The 24,570-nt window shown below is 42.8% G+C and overlaps 1 protein-coding gene across 18 annotated transcripts in view; it reads left to right on the top strand.

The window, feature by feature from the left end:
• The window catches only part of COBL (cordon-bleu WH2 repeat protein), a 299,997-nt gene that overhangs the window by 94,274 nt on the left and 181,153 nt on the right, over positions 1–24,570 (top strand). For all 18 annotated transcript variants that reach the window (XM_003318428.7, XM_519099.8, XM_003318429.7 and 15 more), the window contains exon 2: positions 2,561–2,764. In XM_003318428.7, coding sequence (XP_003318476.2) covers positions 2,561–2,764 — 204 coding nt within the window. The remainder of the gene's footprint in view (positions 1–2,560; positions 2,765–24,570) is intronic.

The following is a 24,570-nucleotide window of genomic DNA, read 5'->3' as shown; positions in this document are numbered from 1 at the left end:
TGTCAGTTTTACCTCTCTGTGACATTGGGAAGGTGTGCTCACACTTTCAGCTATAAAATAGGAATATCAATAATACCTCCTTAAAGTGGTATACTGAGGAATTGAATAAATATTTAGTCCTTACAATGGTGCCATATATGTTGACTATTTTATTTTTATTTCTATAAATTGAAAGAAGTATATAATGGATAAAGATATAACAAAAATTATAAATATTGTAAGTATAAGCCTTTTAATAAGAAAAAGAGAATTTATACCTACTTATAGCAGAGGATGAGATCTGAATGTTATTTTATTATTATTATTATTATTTTTGAGACGGAGTTTCACTCTTGTTGCCCAGGCTGGGGTGCAGTGGTGCGATCTCGGCTCACTGCAACCTCTGCTTCCCAGGTTCAAGTGATTCTCCTGCCTGAGACTCCCAACTGGCTGGGATTACAGGCATCTGCCACCACGCCTGGCTAATGTTTTGTATTTTTAGTAGAGACAGAATTTCACCGTGTTGGCCAGGCTGGACTTGAGCTCCTGAGTCAGGCAGTCTGGCCGCCTTGGCCTCCCATAAATGCTGGGATTACAGGCATGAGCCACCACACCTGGCCCCTGAATGTTATTTTAATGACATGAATGTGCGTAACTTTACATTAACCAGTGACATGAATGTCAGTAAGTTTACAGCCTCATCTCATCACTTTTGCTGTCGTTTTAAATGACCTCTTTCATTTTGTAAGTAATACATATACAAGTGATAACTATGGAACAATTAGGAAATGTGTAGAAATAAAAATAGCAAAACATATGTCATACTACCCATCACCCAAGGTCATTTTTGCCAATTCTTTATCTTTCTAAACTGCTTTATGATCCATTGCTATAATTAATGTAGACCTCTCTTTAAAAATAGAATTTTCCTAAACAAATAATATTCTGAAACTTATTATTTTAAAAAGCCTGTATTGAGCATTTTTGCACATAAAACAATATACTTTTAGGATATGTTTGCCTAGTTCTGGTATAACATAATTTATTGACATTGTCTTTCATTGATGCATGATTAGATTATTTGTTTGATGTGTTAATTTATTAATGTATGGTTGGGTTATTTGTTTGCCATTAGAATTTATGTTGTGATGACCATCTTTGAGCCTCCCACAATGCTGTCTTGTGGGATTGTTTAGAGTAAATTTCTAGGAAAGGAATTCCTGTGTCTCTGATCCCTCATGCCAAATGCCTTTGGAAGACCACTCTGAGCAGAGGTGAAGGTGTGCTGAGGCTCTCACTGCCTCTCTGTGGACCCTCTAACTAGGGTATGGCCAGAGCGGGAGGGAGGCAGTGGGAGCAAACCCTCTGGAGTCAGCCAGGTCTGAGTTCCATGTCTGTGCAGGCACCGGATAATTGTATGCCTTTAGGTGAGCCACAGATCTCTCAATAAGGTAAACTTGGTAAGGTTATTATTAGCATAGGTCCTAGTGGATGTTAAGTATCGAGTAAGTACTCGACCTGCTATGATGACAATAAAATACCAGGGCCTATATAAAGTAAGGTTCTTAAATCAAAATATGTACATACATATATATACACACATATATATGTATTCTATATATAAAATAAGGTACCTGTATAAAACAAGGCCAGTTGCTTTCCCTGGCTAATCTGGAGGAAACAAGAATTTCCAAAAATGTTCATCAGAACCAGGGCCTACTTGAGGGCGGAAGGTGGGAGGAGGGTGAGGATTGAAAAACCGCCTGTTGGGTACTGTAGTCACTGCCTGGGTGATGGAATAATCTGTACACCTAACCCTGGTGACACGCAATTTACCTGCACGTGGACCCCTGAACCTAAAATAAATGTTAACAGAAAATGTTCCTCAGTGTGGGTGACTCATCAGGTGTTTAGAAATCCCCCACGAGGTGAATTGAGCATTTGAAGCACAGTCTGAAATGAGGTGAAAACAAAGGCAAAGGGGGTTATGCGTTAGTAATCCCTTTACCATCACCCGCATCCTTTCCCTGCCAAACAGCCGCATCTGTCCACGGTGGCCGTGTGGACAGGTGGTGGTGTGATCGACTTTCTGGCTAATTTAGCACAACACATCCTCGAGATCATGGATCCGTGGACTCCAGATCCTCAGAACTGGCCATAGATTTGGAGCTGGGGCAAGATTTAATAGAGTGTCACATGTGTTAGTGAGCCCACCTGATTCATTGTGATCATTAATTCTTGTGATGTGTCATCCCTGTGACAATTCAGAAAGGGTCGGGCCAAACCCTGCTGCACCCACCCTCCCCTTGACCAGATCCTGTGAAAACAGGCTTGTGTACCTCCCTGACAGCAAGCACGTTTTTAAGGTGTTTCTTTCCGGGAATGCTTCCTTTCAATAACCCTTTCTCTATTTTGTTTACTTTATTAGTTTTTACTTGTTTGGGGGACATTGATTTTAAATAGGCTGTGGCACTTGGAAGGTGCTCCTGAAGACAGACCTGAGTATGTGTAAGAACGAATTATTCCGAGGCAGGTAGGAACATTGCCACTGACTCTGTGCCTTTGTGTTGTTGTTTTTAAGGAGGAAGATGAAGGCTCGTGCTCCCCCACCTCCTGGAAAGGCTGCCACTCTGCATGTGCACAGTGACCAGAAGCCCCCCCACGACGGGGCCCTCGGGTCGCAGCAGAACTTGGTTCGCATGAAGGAGGCGCTGAGGGCCAGCACCATGGACGTCACCGTGGTCCTGCCTAGCGGGCTGGAGAAGAGGAGCGTGCTCAACGGGAGGTGAGAGCCGGTGCTGCAGGAGGAGTCGCTGTACTCACTTTGCGAGTATAGCGGGGAGAATGGAAAGGCGGATGTTGATGTATTGCATTTTCCTCCTCATCAGGTCTGACCTCAGGGACCTCATGGATATAAATCGGGCTTAGTGACTACTTAGAGCAGCCTGAACTGTCTGTCTTACCTGGGGTGGGCTTATGCTAATTGATCCAGCCATGATGGCTCACCAGATGCTTAGGAGAGCTGGGGCTCCAGGGCTGCCTCCTATGAGGAGGCAGGCTCAGAAATGAGGGCAGGTACAGCAGTGACCTACACCCCTGGGTGGGACAGCAGCCACAGTGTGCCTCAGGTATCCTCAGCTCTGAAGGGACGCAGCCAGGAGGGCACCCTCCTAAATTAACCATTCCCACACCTACTTGCAGCAGTATGTGGAGGTGTGTGTACAACTGGCAATCAACTTTCTAAAGTGAAAATATTTCAGGTTTAGATGAAGGAATAAACCAACCCAATCATGAATTTCCAATTTAAGGGCTTGAATTTGAGACCCTCAGTTCCCACATGCACTCTTCTCAGGACTGATCTGCCCGTGGCTGAGTGTCTCACTGCACTTCACTCACAAAAGGTGCGGCTGAAACATTGGCAAAGCCTCCTTCATCATAGCATTTTGAGTTTGTGACCAATAGATTTGCACATTTTATGTTTGACAGTGATCAAAATAATCATAATTTTATTGTTTAAATAGTTTTGTGCTATTCTTACTGATACTTTTAGTGATAACCCAATGTATAATAAAAAAACTAACAAAGTCACAGAAAAAAGTTAACTATAATTTATACATTTTACTGAAGAGAAGTATGATAGAATGATTAATTACAAAAACTTTCAAGCATTCATACATATTTGTATGATTCTGATGCAGCAGTGAATTGAAGCAGCATTTATAAGAAAACAAGGAGAATAAGAAATGATATAAAATGGGCTGGGCATGGTGGCCTGTAGTCCCATCACTTTGGGAGGCTGAGGCAGGCGAATCACTTGAGGTCAGAAGTATGAGACCAGCCTGGCCAAAATGGTGAAACCCCATTTCTACTAAAAATGCAAAATAATTAGCCAGGCATAGAGGTGCATGCCTGTAGTCCCAGCTACTTGGGAGGCTGAGGCAGGATAATTGCTTGAACCCAGGAGACAGAGGTTGCAGTGAACCGAGATTGTGCCATTGCACTCCAGCCTGGGCAACAAGAGTGAAACTTCATCTCCAGAAAAAAAGAAATGATATAAAATGTTTTATTCTTATGAAGCAGTTTGCTTGAGTAATTTTAATGGATAATGATGAAAATTAAATCACTCTGGGTGTTTTTATTCTCACAGATGCCTTTTAAAAAGTGATGTAAGCATTTTATTTTAAAATACCAGTATTTATAGTTGAAATTACCTAATCCTTTGCAACTATTTTGTTACTTTATCAAATTAACCAGTTTATAATCAAAATTCCAGGTGACAGTCTAATTGGCAAAGGGGTGCATACGTTTTTCAAAAGTATTTTATGAGATAAGTGAATAAAAATTTGGGGAGCATTGCTCGAGGCCTCGGAATATACCTAGGATTGGAACTGTTGAGTCATGGGATACAGTATTTCAGCTGCACCAGGTGAGGCCAGCCTGCTCTCCAGTGTGGTGCCACTGGGCTAGAATGGGAGGTTGCTCCTCAGTGGGGGTCCTGTGGCTGTGATCATAGCAGGAGGGCTCAGGCGCAATTAACTGTCTACAGTGGATCAAGGTGGGAGGTGCCTGGGCTCAAAGCCTGGTCCACCGGAAGCCACTATCTCTTGCGGCAGTTCGATAGGCTTTCCCCCCAGGGTTCATGCACAGTGGAGTGACAGGAGTTTCTGTGAGTTTCTTTGTTTTATAAAGTAGTCGTAGGCCAAAGTACACTTTTCCTATATAACTTTGTAACGTAAGAAATTAGTCGCATTATTATAGTTTTAAAAAACACTTTAGTATATGCATGAAATTTTCTCAGTGGGTATATTAGGGTTTACTCGCCATTCTTATATTTTAGCCCAATTCCTAGGTACATATTTTGTTTAGAAAATGGCATTGTGGGCCAGGCGTGGTGGCTCACGCCTGTAATCCCAGCACTTTGGGAGGCTGAGGTAGGTGGATCACCTGATGTCAGGAGTTTGAGACCAGCCTGGCCAACATGGTGAAACCCCGTCTCTAATAAAAATACAAAAAATTAGCCAGGCGTGGTGGCGCATGCCTGTAATCCCAGCTACTCGGGAGGCTGAGGCAGGAGAATCACTTGAACCCGGGAGATGGAGATTGTGGTGAGCCGAGATCACGCCATTGCATTACAGCCTGGGCAACAAGAGAGAAACTCCATCTCAAAAAAAAAAAAAAAAAAGAAAGAAAAAGAAAAGAAAATGGCATTGTGGATCATGTCTTAGTTCTGCAGTCCATGGATCCAGTTTTACAAATGCACAAGGAAAGAATAGAATGCGCATTCTAAAAGTAAAAATATTATTTTAAAAGAATGCTTTCATTTCTTTTATTTCCCTTATAAAGTAGAGGTTGCCACCATGAAGTTTTGTAATGTAGTGACTGAGAATAGGTGCAGCCTTAGAGATGGAGTATTAAAATAATGTTATCTTTCTTAAGTAGTGAATTATTATCCCTTCTCATGGTTTCCTGAAGCATCAGTGAGTTATAGCAGCAGCTGTGAGCTGCCTCCAGTGGGTCTTTGGTGGGATAACTATTGCGGATGCAGTAGCTCCTTGCTTTGGGAATTGGTTTTATGTTATGCTCTTTATTAATATAAGAGTGGGCTGCAGTTAAATTCCTGACCCTTGCTTAAAATAGATCTACTTGTTTTTTATCATTGTGGTTTCTCTTCTGTCTTAAAAAGTGGGTTTAGTAAAGAACATGCAACCTTTTCATAGGGTAAGCAAGGAGTTTGTAATTTATAGTCAGCCCCTTAACTGTGTTATTTCCTGACATGAAAGATTCCACAAAGGAAACACATTAGTAATTGGATGCTGATAATCCCATATGGAAAATCAGTGAATTTTTTTTTTTAAGCTTCCCTTGAATTAAGAAACATAAATAAAAGTTGAAGTCTGTTCTTACAGATTAAGACATGAGAATTGGTGCTCTGAGCCGTTCATAGGGGAAATGTTCTGGCCTACCTTGAGGATGGTATTACCAGCACCCCACACAGCTGCTGGACAGAGGCCACGATCCCATCACTTTAATTGAGGCACAAGAACAGAAGATCTTTCGGTCAGGTGCAGTGGCTCATGCCTGTAATCCCAGCACTTTGAGAGGCTGAGGTGGGCGGATCACCTGAGGTCAGGAGTTTGAGACCAGCCTGGCCAACCTGTCTCTACTAAAAGTAAAGAAGATTAGCTGGGTGTGGTGGTGCTTGCCTGTAATCCCAGCTACTCGGAAAGTTGAGGCAGGAGAATCACTTGAACCTGGGAGGCAGAGGTTACAATGAGCTGAGATTGTGCCTGTGCACTCCGGCCTGGGCAACAGAGTGAGACTCCGTCAAAAAAAAGAAAAGATCTTCAAAGAGCCCTTTACAAAAGGGTGTCAGGTATTTAGTGTGCTAGGCTGTGTCATTATGATATGGTCAGTGCCTTGCGTCCAAGCTGGTGTTCAAGGCCAAGGGCTAGGGCAGAAGAAGGCAAGCCTTCCTTTTGCAAAAGAGAGGAAATCTGCCTCATATTCAGTCCTGTGATTCTGCCTTTACAGGCCATTGCATCCCCTTTACAACAGACAAGCTTAGACCTGTGCAGGGAGTTTTAGGTCCCTGTCTGTGTGAAACAGCACAGGACTCTTGCAGCAGCAGGTGTTGGGTCTCCATGTTCCTTCTGTAGAGGGCTCAGCTGTTCTCAGGTGCAAGGGAAGGGAGGCTGGGAGGGACCCTCATCCCTCTCTGTCCTGTGAAGGTATTGATGGAGCACATGTGCAGCCTCTGAAAGGTCATGGCCTTGGCCTTGCACTCTTGGATGTGAGGTCCTGGCCCCAGAGGCTGAAGGAAGTAACTTTCGAGAGGACAGCTTTGCTGCCATGCACTGTTGAGTAGGCCCCAAGAAGGCTGTTCCAAAAGTCACAAGGTTAAAAGTCAGGTGCACCTTGGTGTGATTATGCTTCTATTCGAAGACTACCCATTACAATAGAGTAAATTCCTGTGAGCCAGAGCCCACTTTGGTAACCTGAGCTAGAAGTGAGTCTTGGTATGTTCAGTGGGTATGATCATCTGGATCTTCACTCATCATTTCTAATGCCCGCCTTCCCAACCTCCCTGTGATGTTTCTGCCTCATTAAGGCTTTATTTGTGTGGGCTTAATCCAAACAAAGCTGAAAAAAACAAAAACATGCCGAAAAGCCCACTGTGATTTGCAGAACGCTATTAACATCCGATTTCTAATATGTTTTCTTTACGAAAATCTTTTTTGTGGGGAAGTGACAAGGTTAAGGAGCTGGCTATAAACTATGAACTGCTTATCTTCACAAAAGGTGGACACATTCTTCCTAAACGTTCACAGAAGGTGCTGTTGGTGTTTTTGACATTGGTGTTATACCAGTTATACATAAGGGAGGTCTCATGGTGTGAGATCTTGATGGATTAAAGCATGTGATCACGCTTATTTATTCATGGGTCAAAATATATACTGAGTTTATTGCTAACTTTCGTGAGGCACTGTGAAGAAGACTCCTCAGCAAGTAGAAAAAAAAATAACACTTGCAAAATGCCGGTTTATGTGAGAAGCAGGGCATTCAATATTGCTTGAAGCTAGGCTGAGAAGCAGGAGATATGTTGGCCTGGACACTGGTATGGCCTGTACTGAAGAGTATCCTGTAGGCCTCCCTGCAGCTCCACCGATCTCAAACAAGACTGCGTGTGCCACTGGGAACAGCGCTAGGCAAGCAATGAGGAAGCTGTTGCATCGCAGTATTAATTTTCTTCAAACACAGGAAAAATAGTTTTATATGAAAAGTAGCATACAAAATTGACATGCATTTTTAAGCCCAACACTAACAGATGATTTTAAGGGTAACTGGGCTATGTCAGGGGCCCCCAGGGTACATGTTGATTGATCTGCTGAGTGACAATCACATAGAAAACAACTAACTTGCTTATAATCTGGACACAGAAGGCTCTAGATTATGAAGTAAGGTGACCTCCAAGATGTAGGCCAAAAAATGAGGAGATCAGAATTAAGAAAGGTCACAGTTACTGTGGTCAGCAAAGGGATTCCTTCAAGGCTGAAGCCAACCAGAATGCACTCCATGTCTGAGATTGCCTGTTCACACCTGTCCAGGTAACACATCCCATCTGGACAGGGTAACTGGTGGTTTTCCCAGGTTCCCAGACTCTGCACATCACCTCTCTCCATGTCAAAGGACACAACCAGCATTGTCTTTATTTATTTATTTATTTATTTATTTATTTATTTATTTATTTTTAATAGATGAAGTCTTGTTCTGTTGCCCAGGCTAGAGTGCAGTGGCGGCACAATCTCGACTCACTGCAACCTCTGCCTCCGAGGTTCAAGTGATTCTCTTGCCTCAGCCTCCCGAGTAGCTGGGATTGCAGGTGCGTGCCACCACGTCCAGCTAATATTTGCATTTTTAGTAGAGACGGGGTTTCACCATGTTGGCCAGGCTAGTCTGGAACTCCTGACCTCAAGTGATCTGCCTGCCTCGGCCTCCCAAAGTGCTGGGATTACAGGCGTTAGCCACCGTGCCCACAGCCAGCATTGTCTTTTAACAGTTTTGAAATGCGGATGCCTTTATAGAAGGCATTCCCTTTCCAGTTAGCAGCAACCCCCCCCCCCTCCCTAAATTCACATCATGAGAGCCCTCACAGACTGGTAGCAGCTGCTTGGCCCCAGGAGGTGTGTGGGTTTGTGAGGGCTTGGCCAGCTCTCTGAGGTCTGACACCATCCTCCTCACTGTGGCTCTGTTGTTAGTCATGGGTTCTGTTTCCGGCGATGTGGCTTCTGATTTGCATCTGCGAGGTAGGCCCCTACTCACCTCAGTTGACAGGCCCGGGACCCAGGCCTCTCAGAAACTGCATCCTTACAGAGACCTCAGCCTCACACCTAGACTTCCCTGGTTCTGGGCTTCCTCAGGTCACCTGTCTCCACATTGACCCTTTTTGTGTTCTGCTGATGTGTCCCTTTGTGTAGGGCCTTGTCAGCACGAACTGCCTGTAGTGCAGTGGGCCACAAGCTTTTTGGCATCAGGGACTGGTTTTGTGGAAGACAGTTTTTCCACAGACCAGGCTGGGGATGGCTTCGGGATGATTCAAGCGCATTATGTGTATCACTAGGTTCTCATAAGGAGCGCATACACAGTTCACAATAGGGTTGACTCTCCTATGAGAATCGAATGCCACTGCGGTTGGACAGGAGATGGAGCTCAGGGGGAAATGCTTGCTTGTTCACTGCTCACCTGCTGTGCGACCTGGCTTCTAACACACCATTGACTGGTCCTCGTCTGTGGCAGGGGGTTGGGGACCGCTGCTGTAGAGGACCCATATTAAGCTGTCAGACTGGACTCTCTCTCCCAGGACTTGACTCTGTTATACCAGAGCCTGCCTCATCCAGAGCTTAGGGCCACAGAGTGGCCTTGGTCCCACACAAGAAACTAGGCCACTCTGGACCAGTTTAAGATTTGACAGTTCATGCAAATTAAATTTGTTTTAACATTGTGTTGGGAAGTAGCTACAGCTACTTTAAAGTGATTTGTAAACTTGGCACTGAGTTACCTATTTACTTAACACATACATACTAAGTGTGCACGTCCTGGGTACTTAGAGTCTAGCAATTCTCAAAGTGGGGTTCCAGACCAGCAACAATGGCCTCACTTGAGAACTTGTTAGAAATGCAGATTCCCAGCCCTTCCCCAGACCTGAGTAGAAATGCTGGGGAGGAGCCCAGCAATCTGTATTTCAGCAAGCCCTGAAGGTTCAGATTGCGTGTTAAAGTTTGCAATCCCTTGCTATGGTGCATGCCACTAGCTCTGCTAGATGTCAGGGATACTCGATGAGTACGCGGTCCTAAGAATGAGCCCGAGGTCTCACTGGTGGGGTGGCATGAACAGGGGGACTGTAGGAATGATTTGTGTCAGCGGCTCAAGAACGGCCCTTGGCAGCCTCATCACAGAGTATTTTTCAGTCCATTTCCACACTGAATGGGGTCTGAGGATCTGGTAGGACAGCTGGCTTGTAATGTAGATCGAAGTCCCCTCAATTAGAGAAGGGTAATTCATTAATTGGCCAGGGTCTGATGGAAATGGAAGTAGGACTTGGCTTCTCTGACATTGTGTGTTCCCCAAGCAATCTTTTGCTGTTGCCTACTTTCTGAGGGGCAGTGGCCCCTCTGCACTAGGACGGGTATTGGCACAGGCTGTCCGTTTCTTGTCTAGGGCTCTGCTAAGATTTCAAAAAGAACCACCTACAAAAGAAAACCAGTTTTTTTCTAATTGAAGTCACTGACTCAAAAAAATTTTTTGAAGTCTGTACACATTTGGAAAATATTTTTAAAGAAGTATAATAATTCTATTAAGTTTAAAATCAGAGACCACAACAAATACAAAAAAAATAACATTTACCTCTACCTTATGAGCACTTAAAAGGCATTTGGGGGAACAGAGGTAAAGACGTTAGAGGTAAAAATGATGTCGCGGAGGAAGGGGAGAGAAACCTGAAAGGCCTGCTCTCATAACCCCCTCCACCCCTGCTCTCTTGATTTTAAGGTAATCATTCCATTTTGTTACTGTCTTTTATCCTTCCATTGAACCTGAGATTTAACCTGAATGTAGATAGATGATGAGAGAGAGAGAGGAGAGGCAGAGAGAGAAGGAGAGAGATGAGATTTTTCTTGATGTCTGTGTAGTCAATGAAAATGGCGATCCTATGGGATCATCCCTGAGGCCAGGGAGAGCCCTAGACCTAGTCACTTTCCTAACATACCTGACTCTTTGTTTGACATTCTGAGAGGGTCTGATTGTCTTAGTTTTATTCTTTGTACAATTGGAGAAACTCTATTCTGCATTGCTTCAAAGATGTTGCTTTGAAAGGGTCTAATATCTTGGTATTTGCTGAGAGCAGGATGGTGTTTGGCAACATACAGATAGGTGATCCTCTGCCCTGAGCTAGGCGAATGCCTTACTATGTAGAATCCAAAATAGAAAAGGTGGGAGCAAATTAACTCATTTATTTAGCAAGTACTGACCTTGTGCCTACCACATGTCTGGCACTGTGCTCGGTGCCTTAAAAATGTTACTTCACGTAAAACTCTATCCACCCTGTGAGGTGGGCACTGTCATTCTGCTCTCACCAGTAATAAAGCTGAGGCACAGAGGATGCAGTCAGCCCCACCCAGGTCAGAGAGGCAGTGAGCAGTGGTACCAGGATTCCATCCCAGGCAGGCTGTTCTGAGCGCCATCACTGCACCCAGTGCTGATGTGGGAAATCACGCCCAATCCCTAATCAATGGGCAAAGCTGCAGATCGGGATGGGGCTGCTCCATCAGAGGTGGTGAGGAGGAGAGGTCAGACCCAGGAGGTGGTGAGAATGTGTGAGTGGCCAGGCAGCCTCTTCCACTTGCCCATGGCCCAGTGGCACAGTGACCTACTGAGGTCTTGTGGAGGGATGCACTTGTAACACCCAATTAGAGAATCATTAATCCTTTGTCCTCAGGAGATGAGAGGCAGGTTGGGATCTGATGAGCGTGTAAGGAAAACCCACAGAGAGTAGGCAGCAGCTGTGCCTCTCTGTCCATTTTTGGGCACTGCCATTGTCCCAAGGGTGGCCTCTCTGGGTGAATTCTCCAGTAGCATCAAAGGAGGCTAGAAAGAACTGGCTGTTTGGAGTTTGGCATTTGAAAATGTCAGCCAGTAGCAACTTAAAGGGCGTGGTGCAAAGTAGCAGAAACGGCATTCCCTCACACCTTGCTGTGCAAAGACGTGCTCCAGAAAAGTGTGTAGTGGAAAAGTAGTCAATCGAGCTGAATTTTAGATGAGACTGGGAAGGGTCACACCGAGTCTCAAACCCTGCAGGAAACATCATAAGACGAGTTCCTGCTTTTGGACCCATGTCCTCACAGGGTTGAGCTTGTGTGTGTCCAGGTTCTTTAATGCCACCAAGTCAGGTCTTCCTTAGAAAGCTGTGTTTACCTGACACAAATAGAGGCAGCCCCAGAGAGAGCAAAGCAGCAGCCAAAGCTGGAGCTCCTGGCAGCCCCCAAACCTCCCACTTTCATGTGGAAGCCCCGCTGTCCTGGGTGCGGGTTCCAGCCCTGGGAAGGGATGGTGTCTGAGGTTTCCTCCAGGTTGAGAGGGTAACTGTGCCCTGCAAGTAACTTAAGCATGTCTGATAACTCATGTCTGTGGGGACTGGGTTTTAGTATCATGTCCTTACAGGGTTTGGGGGTGGAGTTTTGCCTCCCCCCAATTTAAATTTGGGCAGGTGGGTTGTTGATGATCTACTCCCACCCTCGACTGCTGAAGATATCATGGCAGCTTTCACACGAGGAGCACTTGCTGGGCAGAGCTGCCTTCACAGGGTGGGGCAGGGGTGTAAAGGCCCACATTGTGGAGGATTGACCAGCAGATTGTGGAGATCCATTTGGCACACAAGGTGGAGATTTGGGCACTCAATTGTTGATTTGGCTGCAATTAATATACTCCTCTGTGAGCACACTGCATACTGGCTTCTGCCGTGGCCAGGTGGGATCATTCTCTGTGCTGGGGAAAAGCTGTGGAGCCCCGGGCTGTCCACTCCCTTTCACCTCTCTAGATGCTCCAAACCTGTCACCAGTTATTGGACTAAAAGAACAGAGGATCACAGTAGTTGCATTCGTGTAATTTTTGTGTTTGACAACTGATTTGTATCTGTTTACTGGGTAGAGACAGCCTCTTGGTGGGGAATAGAGGGAAAGCAAGTCAGGTCAGACAAGAGTGGACCCCAGCTCCCTTGCCTCATGGAAATCCAGGGACCCACTCCCCATCCTCAGACCGCAGGAGGACTGGAGGACACCATGGGCAGTGCTCGGTGTGGCCACAGGCTCATCACAGATACACAGGATGTGGTCAGGAGCCTGTGGTGTTCGCATTTTTAAGAAGTCTGTTCGCTATGCTGAGGGTTCTCTGTGGACTGTCGTGTCTGCATGTGCATAGTGATGTTCTCCCTGTTTTGTTTCCTGGAGCTCTTCATTGAGTTGAAGGTTTTTACCCAGTATCTGAAAGAATCAGAACTCATGGTAGTTATTAACCTGCACGCCCCGCTGTGGGGTTCTGGAGGGTTGGGGCTGCCCAGGCCGCACCAGGTGCTCCCACTGCCACCAGCACCCACTTCCCAGGGGTGTCTAGTATCTTCCTCACTGGCACCTGCTGTTCCTTAATCACTTCCTGGAGAGTGGATGAGGGTAAATATTGTCATGGAGATAGCTTTGAGCATTGTTTGTATCAATGAGAACATTATTGATGCTCTTTTCTTGTAGCATTGGCATGAGAAAGAGGGCACTTTAGGGATTCTTGTAGGATTGGGTTTGCCTGTGGGTTTATGGTTCAGTGTTAGGGCCCCGCAGCTCATGCTCAGGGTCACGGAGGAATGAACGAGTGCCTTTGGCTGATCAGGCACCTAGGACTTTGCAAATTTTTTTTTTTTTTAATTGATCATTCTTGGGTGTTTCTCACAGAGGGGGATTTGGCAGGGTCATAGGACAATAGTGGAGGGAAGGTCAGCGGATAAACAAGTGAACAAAGGTCTCTGGTTTTCCTAGGCAGAGGACCCTGCGGCCTTCCGCAGTGTTTGTGTCCCTGGGTACTTGAGATTAGGGAGTGGTGATGAGCATGCTGCCTTCAAGCATCTGTTTAACAAAGCACATCTTGCACCGCCCTTAATCCATTTAACCCTGAGTGGACACAGCACATGTTTCAGAGAGCACAGGGTTGGGGGTAAGGTCACAGATCAATAGGATCCCAAGGCAGAAGAATTTTTCTTAGTACAGAACAAAATGAAAAGTCTCCCATGTCTACTTCTTTCTACACAGACACGGCAACCATCCAATTTCTCAGTCTTTTCCCCACCTTTCCCCCCTTTCCATTGCACAAAACCGCCACTGTCATCATGGCCCGTTCTCAATGAGCTGCTGGGCACGCCTCCCAGATGGGGTGGTGGCCGGGCGGAGGGGCTCCTCACTTCCCAGCAGGGGCGGCCGGGCAGAGGCGCCCCTCACCTCCCGGACGGGGTGGCTGGCCGGGTGGGGGGCTGACCCCCCCCACCTCCCTCCCGGACGGGGCAGCTGGCCTGGCGGGGGCTGACCCCCACCTCCCTCCTGGACGGGGTGGCTGCCGGGTGGAGGGGCTCCTCACTTCTCAGACGGGGCGGCTGCCAGGCGGAGGGGCTCCTCACTTCTCAGACGGGGCGGTTGCCAGGCAGAGGGTCTCCTCTCTTCTCAGACGGGGCGGCCGGGCAGAGACGCTCCTCACCTCCCAGACGGGGTCGCGGCCGGGCAGAGGCGCTCCTCACATTCCAGACGGGGCGGCGGGGCAGAGGCGCTCCCCACATCTCAGACAATGGGCGGCCAGGCAGAGACGCTCCTCACTTCCTGGATGGGATGGCGGCCGGGAAGAGGTGCTCCTCACTTCCTAGATGGGGTGGCGGCCGGGCAGAGACGCTCCTCACTTTCCAGACTGGGCAGCCAGGCAGAGGGGCTCCTCACATCCCAGACGATGGGCGGCCAGGCAGAGACGCTCCTCACTTCCCAGACGGGGTGGTGGCCGGGCAGAGGCTGCAATCTCGGCACTTTGGGAGGCCAAGGCAGGCGGCTGGGAGGTGGAGGTTGTAGCGAGCTGAGATCACATCACTGCACTCCAGCCTGGGCACCATTGAGCACTGAGTGAACAAGACTCCGTCTGCAATCCCGGCACCTCGGGAGGCCGAGGCTGGTGGATCACTCGCGGTTAGGAGCTGGAGACCAGCCCGGCCAACACAGCAAAACCCCGTCTCCACCAAAAAAATACGAAAACCAGTCAGGTGTGGTGGCGCGCGCCTGCAATCGCAGGCACTCGGCAGGCTGAGGCAGGAGAATCAGGCAGGGAGGTTGCAGTGAGCCGAGATGGCAGCAGTACCGTCCTGCTTCGGCTCGGCATCAGAGGGAGACCGTGGAAAGAGAGGGAGAGGGAGACTGTGGGGCGAGGGAGAGGGAGAGGGAGACTGCAAATGTTTTGAGTTCAGAGACAAAATTTTATTTATTTTAGAGTCTTCCAATTGACCTAGTAACACATTGCACCCACTAGGTGATCTGTAATCGCTTGTTAAATTAAATGTGTACTTTTATGTCAGTTTCCTTCCATTTCCTTAACCAAAAAAAAAAAAAAAAAATGTCCGCTGTACCAAGTACCTATTGGGAAAAGTGATTTTCTTTTTTTTCTTGTGTTTTATTTTCAGCTTTATTGGGAGTGTAATTGACAGATAGAAATGGTATATACTGAAGGTGTATAACTTGATGTTGATATACATATATATTTGTGAAATAGCCACAAAGTAGTTAACACATCCTTCACTTTACAGACTTGTGTGTGTATGTGTGTGTGTGTAGTGAGAACACTGAAGGTTGACTCTCTTAGCACATTTCAAGTATACAGTGCAGTATTGTCAGCTGCAGTCCTCATGGTGGACATTAGACACCAGATCTCCAGAGCTTACTTGTCCTTCGTAACAGAAACTTTGTGTCTTTGACCACCTCCCTATTGCCCAGCCCCTGCAACCACTCTTCTGTTCTCTGCTTCTAGGAGTTCAACTATTTTAGATTCCACATATAAGTGAATCAGGTGGTGTGTTTGTCTTTCTGTCTGGCTTTTACTTAGTGTAGTGTCCTCCAGCTTCATCCATGTTGTCACACGTGGCAGGATTTCCTTCTCTTTTAAGGCTGTGTAATACTTCATTGTATATACGTACCACATTTTCTTTATCCATTCATCCATTGACAGTCATTTAGGTTACTTCCACTTCTTGGCTATTGTGAATACTGCTGCAATAGATACTGTGAATAGCGCTGCAATAGATATGGGAGTGCAGATATCTCTTAAAAATTCTGATTTCATTTTCTTTCTTTCTTTTTTTTTTTTTTTTTTTTTTTTGAGACAGAGTCTCGCTCTGTCAACCAGGCTGGAATATAGTGGCACGATCTCGGCTCAGTGCAATCTTTGCCTCCTGGGTTCAAGCAATTCTCCTGCCTCAGCCTTCCAAGTAGCTGGGATTACAGGCATGTGCCACCACGCCTGGCTAATTTTTGTATTTTTAGTGGAGATAGGGTTTCGCATTGTTGGCCAGGCTGGTCTTGAACTCTTGACCTCAGGTGATCTGCCCACCTTGGCCTCCCAAAGTGCTAGGATTACAGGTGTGAACCACCGTGCCTGGCCCATTTTCTTTAGAAATATGTACCCAGAACTGGGATTGGTGGGTTATATGGTAATTCTATTTTTAATTTTTTGAAGAACCACCAGACTGTTTTCCATAATGGCTGTACCAATTTACATTCCTGCCAGCAATGTTCAAGGTTTTCCTTTTCTCCACATTCTCACCAACACTTGCTATTTTTTGTCTTTTTGATAAAATTGCCATTCTAACAGGTGTGAGGTGATATTGTGGTTTTGAATTGCACTTTCCTGATGGTGATGTTCAGTATACCTGTTGACCATTTGTATGTCTTATTTTGAGAAATATCTATTCAGACCCTTGGCCCATTTTAAGGGGGTTATTTGCTATTGAGTTGTTTGAGTTCTTTATCTAGTTTGGATATTAACCCCTTAATTGGATATGTGGCTGTCAAGTATTTTCTCCCATTCCATAGATTGCACTTCTCTCTGTTGACTGTTCCTTTGCTGGACAGAAGCCTTTTAGCTTGATGCAGTCCTATTTGTCTATTTTTGCTTTTGCTCTCTATGCTTTTAGTGTCATATCTGTAAAAAAAAAAAAAAAAAAACCCAAAAAACAAAAACAAACAAAAAACTGCCCAGACCAATGTCATGAAGCTTTTTCCTGTGTTTTCTTCTCATAGTTTTATGGCTTCAAATCTTATATTTAAGTGTTTATAATCTATTTTTAGTTTTTTTTTTCTGTATAGAGTGAGATAAGGGTCAGATTTCATTTTTCTGCATGTGGATATTCAGTTTTCCTGGCACTATTTATTGAAGAGATGGTACTTTCCCCATTGTGACTTCTTGGCATCCTTGGCAAAGATCTGCTGACTCTTAATGCATGGATTTATTTTTGGGCTCTCTATTTTGTTCCATTAGTCTACATGTTTGATTTTCTGCAAGTACCATGCTGTTTTATACACTATAGCTGTGTAAGATATTTTGAAGTCAGGATGTTTGATACCTCCAGGTTTGTTCTTCTTTCTTAAGATATCTTTGAGTATTCAAGATCTTTTGTTGTTCTTTATGAGTTTTTGCATTGTTTCTTCTCTATTTCTGTAAAGAATGTCAATGGGATTTTGATAGGGATTGCATTGAATCTGTAGATCTTTTTGTGAGATATGGAAATTGTAACAATATTAATTCTTCTAATCCATGAACACAGGACAGCTTTACATTTAACTGTGTCTCCTTTGATTTCTTTCATCAATGTATTATAATGTTCAGTGTACCAATCTTTCACCTGTTTGGTTAAGTTTATTTCTAAGTATTTTATTATTTATTATTGCTATTTTCCTACTTTCTTAATTTCCTTTTTAAATGGTTTATGTATAGAAATGCCACTGATTTTTTTGGCTGGGTGTGGTGGCTCACGCCTGTAATCCCAGCACATTGGGAGGCCAAGGCGGATGGATCACGAGGTCAAGAGATCGAGACCATCCTGGCCAACATGGTGAATCCCTGTCTCTACTAAAAATACAAAAATTAGCTGGGCGTGGTGGTGCGTACCTATAGTCCTAGCTACTTGGGAGGCTGAGGCAGCAGAATCGCTTGAACCCGGGAGGCGGAGGTTGCAGTGAGCCGAGATAGCACCATGCACTCCAGCCTGGCGACAGAGTGAGACTCTGTCTTAAAAAAAAAAAAAAAGCCACTGATTTTTTTGTATTGATTTTATAATAAGCAACTTTAAATTGTTTATTACTTTTAACGGTTTTTTCTTGTTGTTGAGTTTTCAGAGCTTTCTATGTGTATGATCATATCACTTGTAACCAGGGATAATTTCAGTTATTTTTTGATGTATGTGCCTTTTATTTATTTTTCTTGTCCAATGCCTCTGGCTAGGACTACCAGTACTGTATTGAATAGAAGTTGTGAGAGCGGACATCCTTGCTTTGTATGGACCTTAAAAGCTTTCAGTTTTTCTCCATTGATTATAATGTTAGCTGTGAGCTTTTTGTATATGGTTTTTATAATGTTGAAGTAAATTCCTTCTCTGCCCTTTTTTGGTGAGAGTTTCAGCATGCATGGATATTGAGTTTTGTCAGATGCTTTTTCTGTATCCATTGAGATGATTATGTAGTTTCTATGTTTCCTTGTGTTGATGTGTTGTATCACATTGATTAATTTGCAAATGTTGAACCATCCTTGCATCTCAGGGAGAAATCCTACTTAGTTGTGGAGTATAATCCTTTAAATGTGCTGTTGAATTTTGTATGCTAGTATTTTATTGAGGATTTCTGCATCCATGTTCGTCAGGGATATTAGCCTGTAATATTCTTTTATTTTGGGATCTTTGACTTTGGTGTCAGCATGATTCTAGCCTCATAAAATTTGTTTGGAAATAGGCCCTCTTTTTCTATTTTTTTGGAAGAGTTTAAAAAGCACTAGTATCAATTATTCCTTGACTGTTTGATAGTGTTCTTCATTGAATCGATTTGGTCCTGGACTTTTCCGTTTGTGATGAGATTTAATTGCTAATATAATCTCTTTATTTGTTATTGGTCTCTTCAGGATTTTTGTTTCTCCTTGACTCAATTTTGGTACACGTCGAGGAATTTATCCATTTTTTTCTTTTTTTTTTAGGGATGATGCGATTTGTTAGTGTATTTTTGTAATACTGCCTAGTGATCTTTTTTATTCATATTTCTAAGATATTTGTTATAATAGCTCCTCTTTCAGATTTTAAGTCTTCTCTCTTTTTTTAATGCAGCCAAGATTTTTTTTTTTTTAATTTTTCTGTTCTCTATTTCAGTTATCTTTGCTGTAATCTTTATTATTAACTTCCTTTTGCTAACTTTGGCCTCAGTTTGTTTTTATTCTTGTTCCCTGAAGTGTAAAGTTAGGTTGTTTATTTGAGATCTTCCTCCTCCTCCTCCTTATTATTCTTATTGTTGTTATTATTTTTCCAGACAGAGTCTCGCTCTGTCACCCAGGCTGGAGTGCAATGGTGCGATCGCGGATCACTGCAAGCTCTGCCCTCTAGGTTCAGACAATTCTCCTGCCTCAGCCTTCCAAGTAGCTGGGATTACAGGCCCGTGCCACCATGCTCAGCTAATTTTTATATTTTTAATAGAGATGGGGTTTTACTATGTTGGCCAGGCTGGTCTCTAACTCCTGACCCCAAGTGATCCACCTGCCTTGGCCTCCCAAAGTGCTGGGATTACAGGCGTGAGCCACTGTGCCCGGCCCTTCCTTCTTTTTAAATGTAGGATCTTACTGCTATAAACTTCCCTATTAGTATTAGTTTTGTTCCATCCCATAAGTTTTGACAACTTTTGTTTCCATGTTCATTTGTCTCAAGATATTTTCTAAATTCCCTTTTGATTTCTCCTTTGACTCAGTGGTTGCTCAAGATTGTGTTGTGTAGTTTCCATGTACCGTAGTCCTCCCTTTCTGTGGGGGATTTGTTCTAAAACCTCTGGTGGATGCTTGAAACCACAGATCATACTAAAGTTTATATATACCATATTTTTTCCTATGCATACACATCTATAATAAAATTTAATTATAAATTGGATATAGTAAGAGATTGACAATGAATCAATTTAGAAATAAAATATAACGATTGTAACCATATCGTTATAATAGTTATCATACACCGTGGCTATAACTTTTGCAGATTGAGGCACAACTGCAAAACTAGCATGAATATCTTTTTTCTTCTTCACAATTTTAGGGATAGAAGATTCATTTTTACCCTAGATCTTAGCAACCTCAGCGTACTTTTTTTTCTTTCCTTTTTAAGTCAAGAACTTTTACCTTTTCACTTAATGGATGCACTTTATGGCTTTTCTTTGGCGTCCAAAGAACCAGCATCATTACTCTTGAGGTCTGAGGCCATTATTAAGTAAAGTAAGGGTGACTGAAACACAAGCACTGCAATACCATGACAAGCGATCTGATAACGGAGATGGCTATGAAGTGACTAGTAGGTGGGTAGAGTATACAGTGTGAATACATTGGACAAAGGGATGGTTGATGTCCCAGGCAGGATGAGGCAGGATGGTGCAAGATTTCATCACACTGATTAAATTTGTGAGTTGTTCATTTATGAAATTTTCCATTTAATATCTTCAGACTGTGGGTAAAATGATATCACAGAAGGTGAATTCCATGTTTGTATTTTTTTTTCATTCTTAGAAATACTGTTATTGATGGCTAATGTCATTCCATTATGGCTGGAAAAGGCACTTGGAAGATTTTGATCTTACTAAAATTTTCAGACCTCTTTTGACACCTAACTTGTTATATACCCTGAAGAATGTTCCATATGCTCTTGAGAAGAATCTGTATTCTTCTGATATTAGATGGACATTATATATATTAGGTCAATTTGGTCTATAGTGTTTTTCAGTTATTCTGTTTACTTATTGATTGATCTTTCTACCAGAATGGTCTATCCATTATAGAGAGTAAAGTTTTGAAGTCTCTTCATATTATTATATTATTATTGTATTGCTGTCTCTTTCTCCCTTCAGATTTATGAATGTTTACTTTACATATTTAGGTGCTTTCATGTTGGTGGTTTAAGTATTAATATTTATAACTATTGGGTCTTTCTGTTGAATTGTCCCTTATATCATTATATAATGACGTTTGTCACTTGTGAGAGTTTTGACTTAAACCCTATTTTATTTAATGACAATATAGCTACCCCTGCTCTCCTTTCTTTTCTTTCATTCTTTCTTTCTTTTTTTTTTTTTTTTTTGGGACGGAGTCTCACTCTGTCACCCAGGCTGGAGTGCAGTGGCACCATCTCGGCTTACTGCAATCTCCGTCTCCTGGGTTCAAGCAATTCTTCTGCCTCAGCCTCCCAAGTAGCAGGGATTAAAGGCGCCCACCACCACGCCCAGCTAATTTTTGGTATTTTTAGTAGAGATGGGGTTTCACCATGTTGGCTAGGCTGGTCTCGAACTCCTGACATCGTGATCTGCCCGCCTCGGCCTCCCAAAGTGTTGGGATTGCAGGTGTGAGCCACCATGCCGGGCTCCTTTCTTTAACCTTTTTCATGAAATATCATTCTTCATTCGTTATTTTCAACCTCTATCTGTCCTTAAATCTAAAATGAGTCTCTTGTAGACAGCATAGTTTATTATTATTATTTTATTTGTTCATCTACAGTATTTCTTTTGATTGGAGAGTTTAGTACATTTGAATTTCAAATAATTATTAATAGGTAAGGACTTACTCTTGCCATTTTGTCATTTGTTTTCTACCTTTATTATAGTTCTCTTACTCCTCTTGTTATCTTTCTTTGTGGTTTGATTATCGTAGCAGTGTACTTTGATTCTTCTCTCTTAATCTTTTTTGCATCTACTGTACATCGTGTGTGTATTTGTGTGTGGTTACCATAGGGTTTACACTGAATAATTTATAGTTACAGCAGTCTGTTTGAAGCTGATATCCACTTCACTTCAATCATATACAGGCACTCTACACTTTACTTCCCCCTCCCACAGACACTTTATGTAACTGATGTCAGATTTTATTTTTCTGTGTTGTATTTCCATTAGCAAATTTATGTGGGTATATTTATTCTGACAACTTGCCTTCTAATTTGTATACTAGTGTTTAAAGAGATTTGTGTGTACCATTTCAGTATTACAATATTCTGTGTTTACCTTTAGCAGTGAGATTCATATTTTCATATGCTTTCATGATGCTGTTTATCATCTTTTCATTTCAGCTTGAAAAACTAACTTTAGCAGGTCTAGTGGTGACAAACTTCCTAATTTTGACAGGGGAAGACTTATCTCTCCTTCATCCTTAAACTACAGTTTTTCTGGATAAAGTATTCTTGTTTGGCATTTTTTTCTTTCAGTACTTTGCTATATCATCCCATTGTCTCCTGGCCTGCAAGGTTTCTGCTGATAAATCTTACAATGTTTCCCTTGTGTGTGACAAGATGCCTTTCTCTTGCTGCTTTCAAAATTGTCTCTTTGTCTTTTATTTCTGAAAAACTCTTAATATTTGAGACAAACTATAATGTGCTTCAGAGTAGTGCTCTTTTTGTTTAATATATTTGAAGATCTTAGGACTTTATGTCAACTTCCCTCTGTAGAGTTGGGAAGATTTTTGCCATTATTTCTTTAAATAGGCTTTCCACCACTTTGATGGTGTTCTGTAAGTTTCATAGGCTTTCTTCACTTTTTCTTTTTTTTTTTTTTTCTTCTAACTGGTTAATTTCAAATGGCCAGGCTTCAGATTTGCTGATTCTTTTTCCTACACGATCAGGTTTTCTGTTGAAGCTGTCTATTGGGTTTTTCAGTTCAATCATTGTATTCTTCAGCTCCAAGATTTCTGTTTGGTTTCTTCTTGATGCTTCTGTTTCATTATTAAATTTCTCATTTTGTTCATGTATTGATTTCCTGATTTCATTTAGTTTTAAAATCTGTATTCTCCTGAAGCTCATTGAGCTTCTTTAAGATGGCTATTTTGGATTCCTTTTCAGGTAATTTATGGATCTCCACTTTTCTGGGGTTGGTTACTGGGGTTTTGTTAGTTAACTTTGGTGGTGTTATGTTTACCTAATGCTTTGTGGTCCATGTAAACGTGTGTGTGTCTGTGCATTTGAAGGAGCAGACATCTCCAGTCTTTATAGACTGGTTTTGGCAAGTAAGGATCTACTCCTAGCTCACCAGACTGATGTTATTGCCTCTGGTATCTCAGTCAAGCTGAGTTTGGAGTCAGGTAAGTTGGCCGTTTCAGGGTCTGCAGTTGGGACTGAGCTTGGGGAACCTGTCACCAAGGGTATGAATAGACGTGTCTCCCACCAGTGCCCTGTGAGTTCCCAATCTTCAATTTATTTGGTAACATCTGGAAACCATAATTATGTCCTGCAAGAATTATGCAAGTTACTTAATAAGGAATAGATCAGAGGAAAAAAACCTGTGCCCAACTTCTTGGGAAATTCATAGGAAAAGAGAGTTTAGCTTTAAATAAATAAAAACATTCTGCTAGGAAAATGTAAAAGAAATAAATGCAGAGAATCCCAATAAGACACTTCACAAGAAGATCCCTCCTAAGATACATAATCATCAGATTCTCCAAGCTCAAAATGAAAGAAAAAATGTTAAAGGCAGCTAGAGAGAAAAGTCAGGTCATCTGTAAAGGGAAGCCCATGAGACTAAAAATGGACCTCTTAGCAGAAACCCTGCAAGCCAAAAGAGATTGGGGGCCAATATTCAATATCCTTAAAGAAAAGAAATTCCAACCCAGAATTTCATATCTGGACAAACTAAGCTTCATAAGCAAAGGAGAAATAAGATCTGTTTCAAATAAGCAAATGCTGAAGGAATTCCTTACCTCCAAACCTGCCTTACAGGAGCTCCTGAAGCAAGCACTAAATATGGAAAGGAAACACCATTATCAGCTACTAACACTAAAGTACACAGACTACTGACACTATAAAGCAACCACTAAACAAGTCTGCAAAATAACCAGCTAACATCATGATAACAGGATCAAATCCACATATATCAATACTAACCTTGAATGTAAATGAGCTAAATGCCCCAGTTAAAAGGCACAGAGTAGTAAGCTGGATAAAGAACCAAGACCCATTGGTATGCTATCTTCAAGAAAGCTGTCTTACATGCAGTGACACACGTAAGCTCAAAACAAAAGGGACTGAGAAAAATCTACCAAGCAAATGGAAAACAGAAGAAAGCAGGAGGTGCAATACTAATTTCAGACACAACAGATTTTAAATCAACAACGATTAAAAAAGACAAAGAAGGGCATTACATAATGGTAAAGGGTTAAATTCAGCAAGAAGACATAATTGTTTTAAATATATATGCACATAACACAGGAGCACTCTGACTCATAAAGCAGTTTCTTAATGACCTTCAGAGAAACTTAAACTCCCACACATTAATAGTGGGAGACTTTAACACCCCACTGACAATATTAGACCATAAAGACAAAAAATTAACAAAGATATTCAGGACCTGAACTCAGCACTGGATCAGATGGACCTGGTAGACAGCTACAGAACTTTTCATCCTAAAACAACAGAATATACATTTTTTCATTGCCACGTGGCTTATACTCTAAAATCGATCACATAATCAGAAATAAAAGACTCCTCAGCAAATGCAAAACTTAAATAATAACAACCAATCTCTCAGACCACAGAGAATCAAATTAGAAATCAAGACTAATAAATTCACTCAAAACCATACAATTACATGGAAATTGAATAATCTGCTCCTGACTTACTCTTGGTTAAATAATGAAAGGAAGGGGAAAATCAAGAAGTTCTTTTAAACTAATGAGATCAAAGATACAACATACCAGAATCTCTGGGACACAGCTAAGGCAGTTTTAAGAGAGAAATTTATAGCAGCAAATGCCTACATCAAAAAGTTAGAT

The sequence above is a fragment of the Pan troglodytes genome, chromosome 6, assembly GCF_028858775.2.
Source record: "Pan troglodytes isolate AG18354 chromosome 6, NHGRI_mPanTro3-v2.0_pri, whole genome shotgun sequence".
NCBI classification, from domain to species: domain Eukaryota; kingdom Metazoa; phylum Chordata; class Mammalia; order Primates; family Hominidae; genus Pan; species Pan troglodytes.
This window is presented reverse-complemented; position numbering and strand designations above follow the sequence as displayed.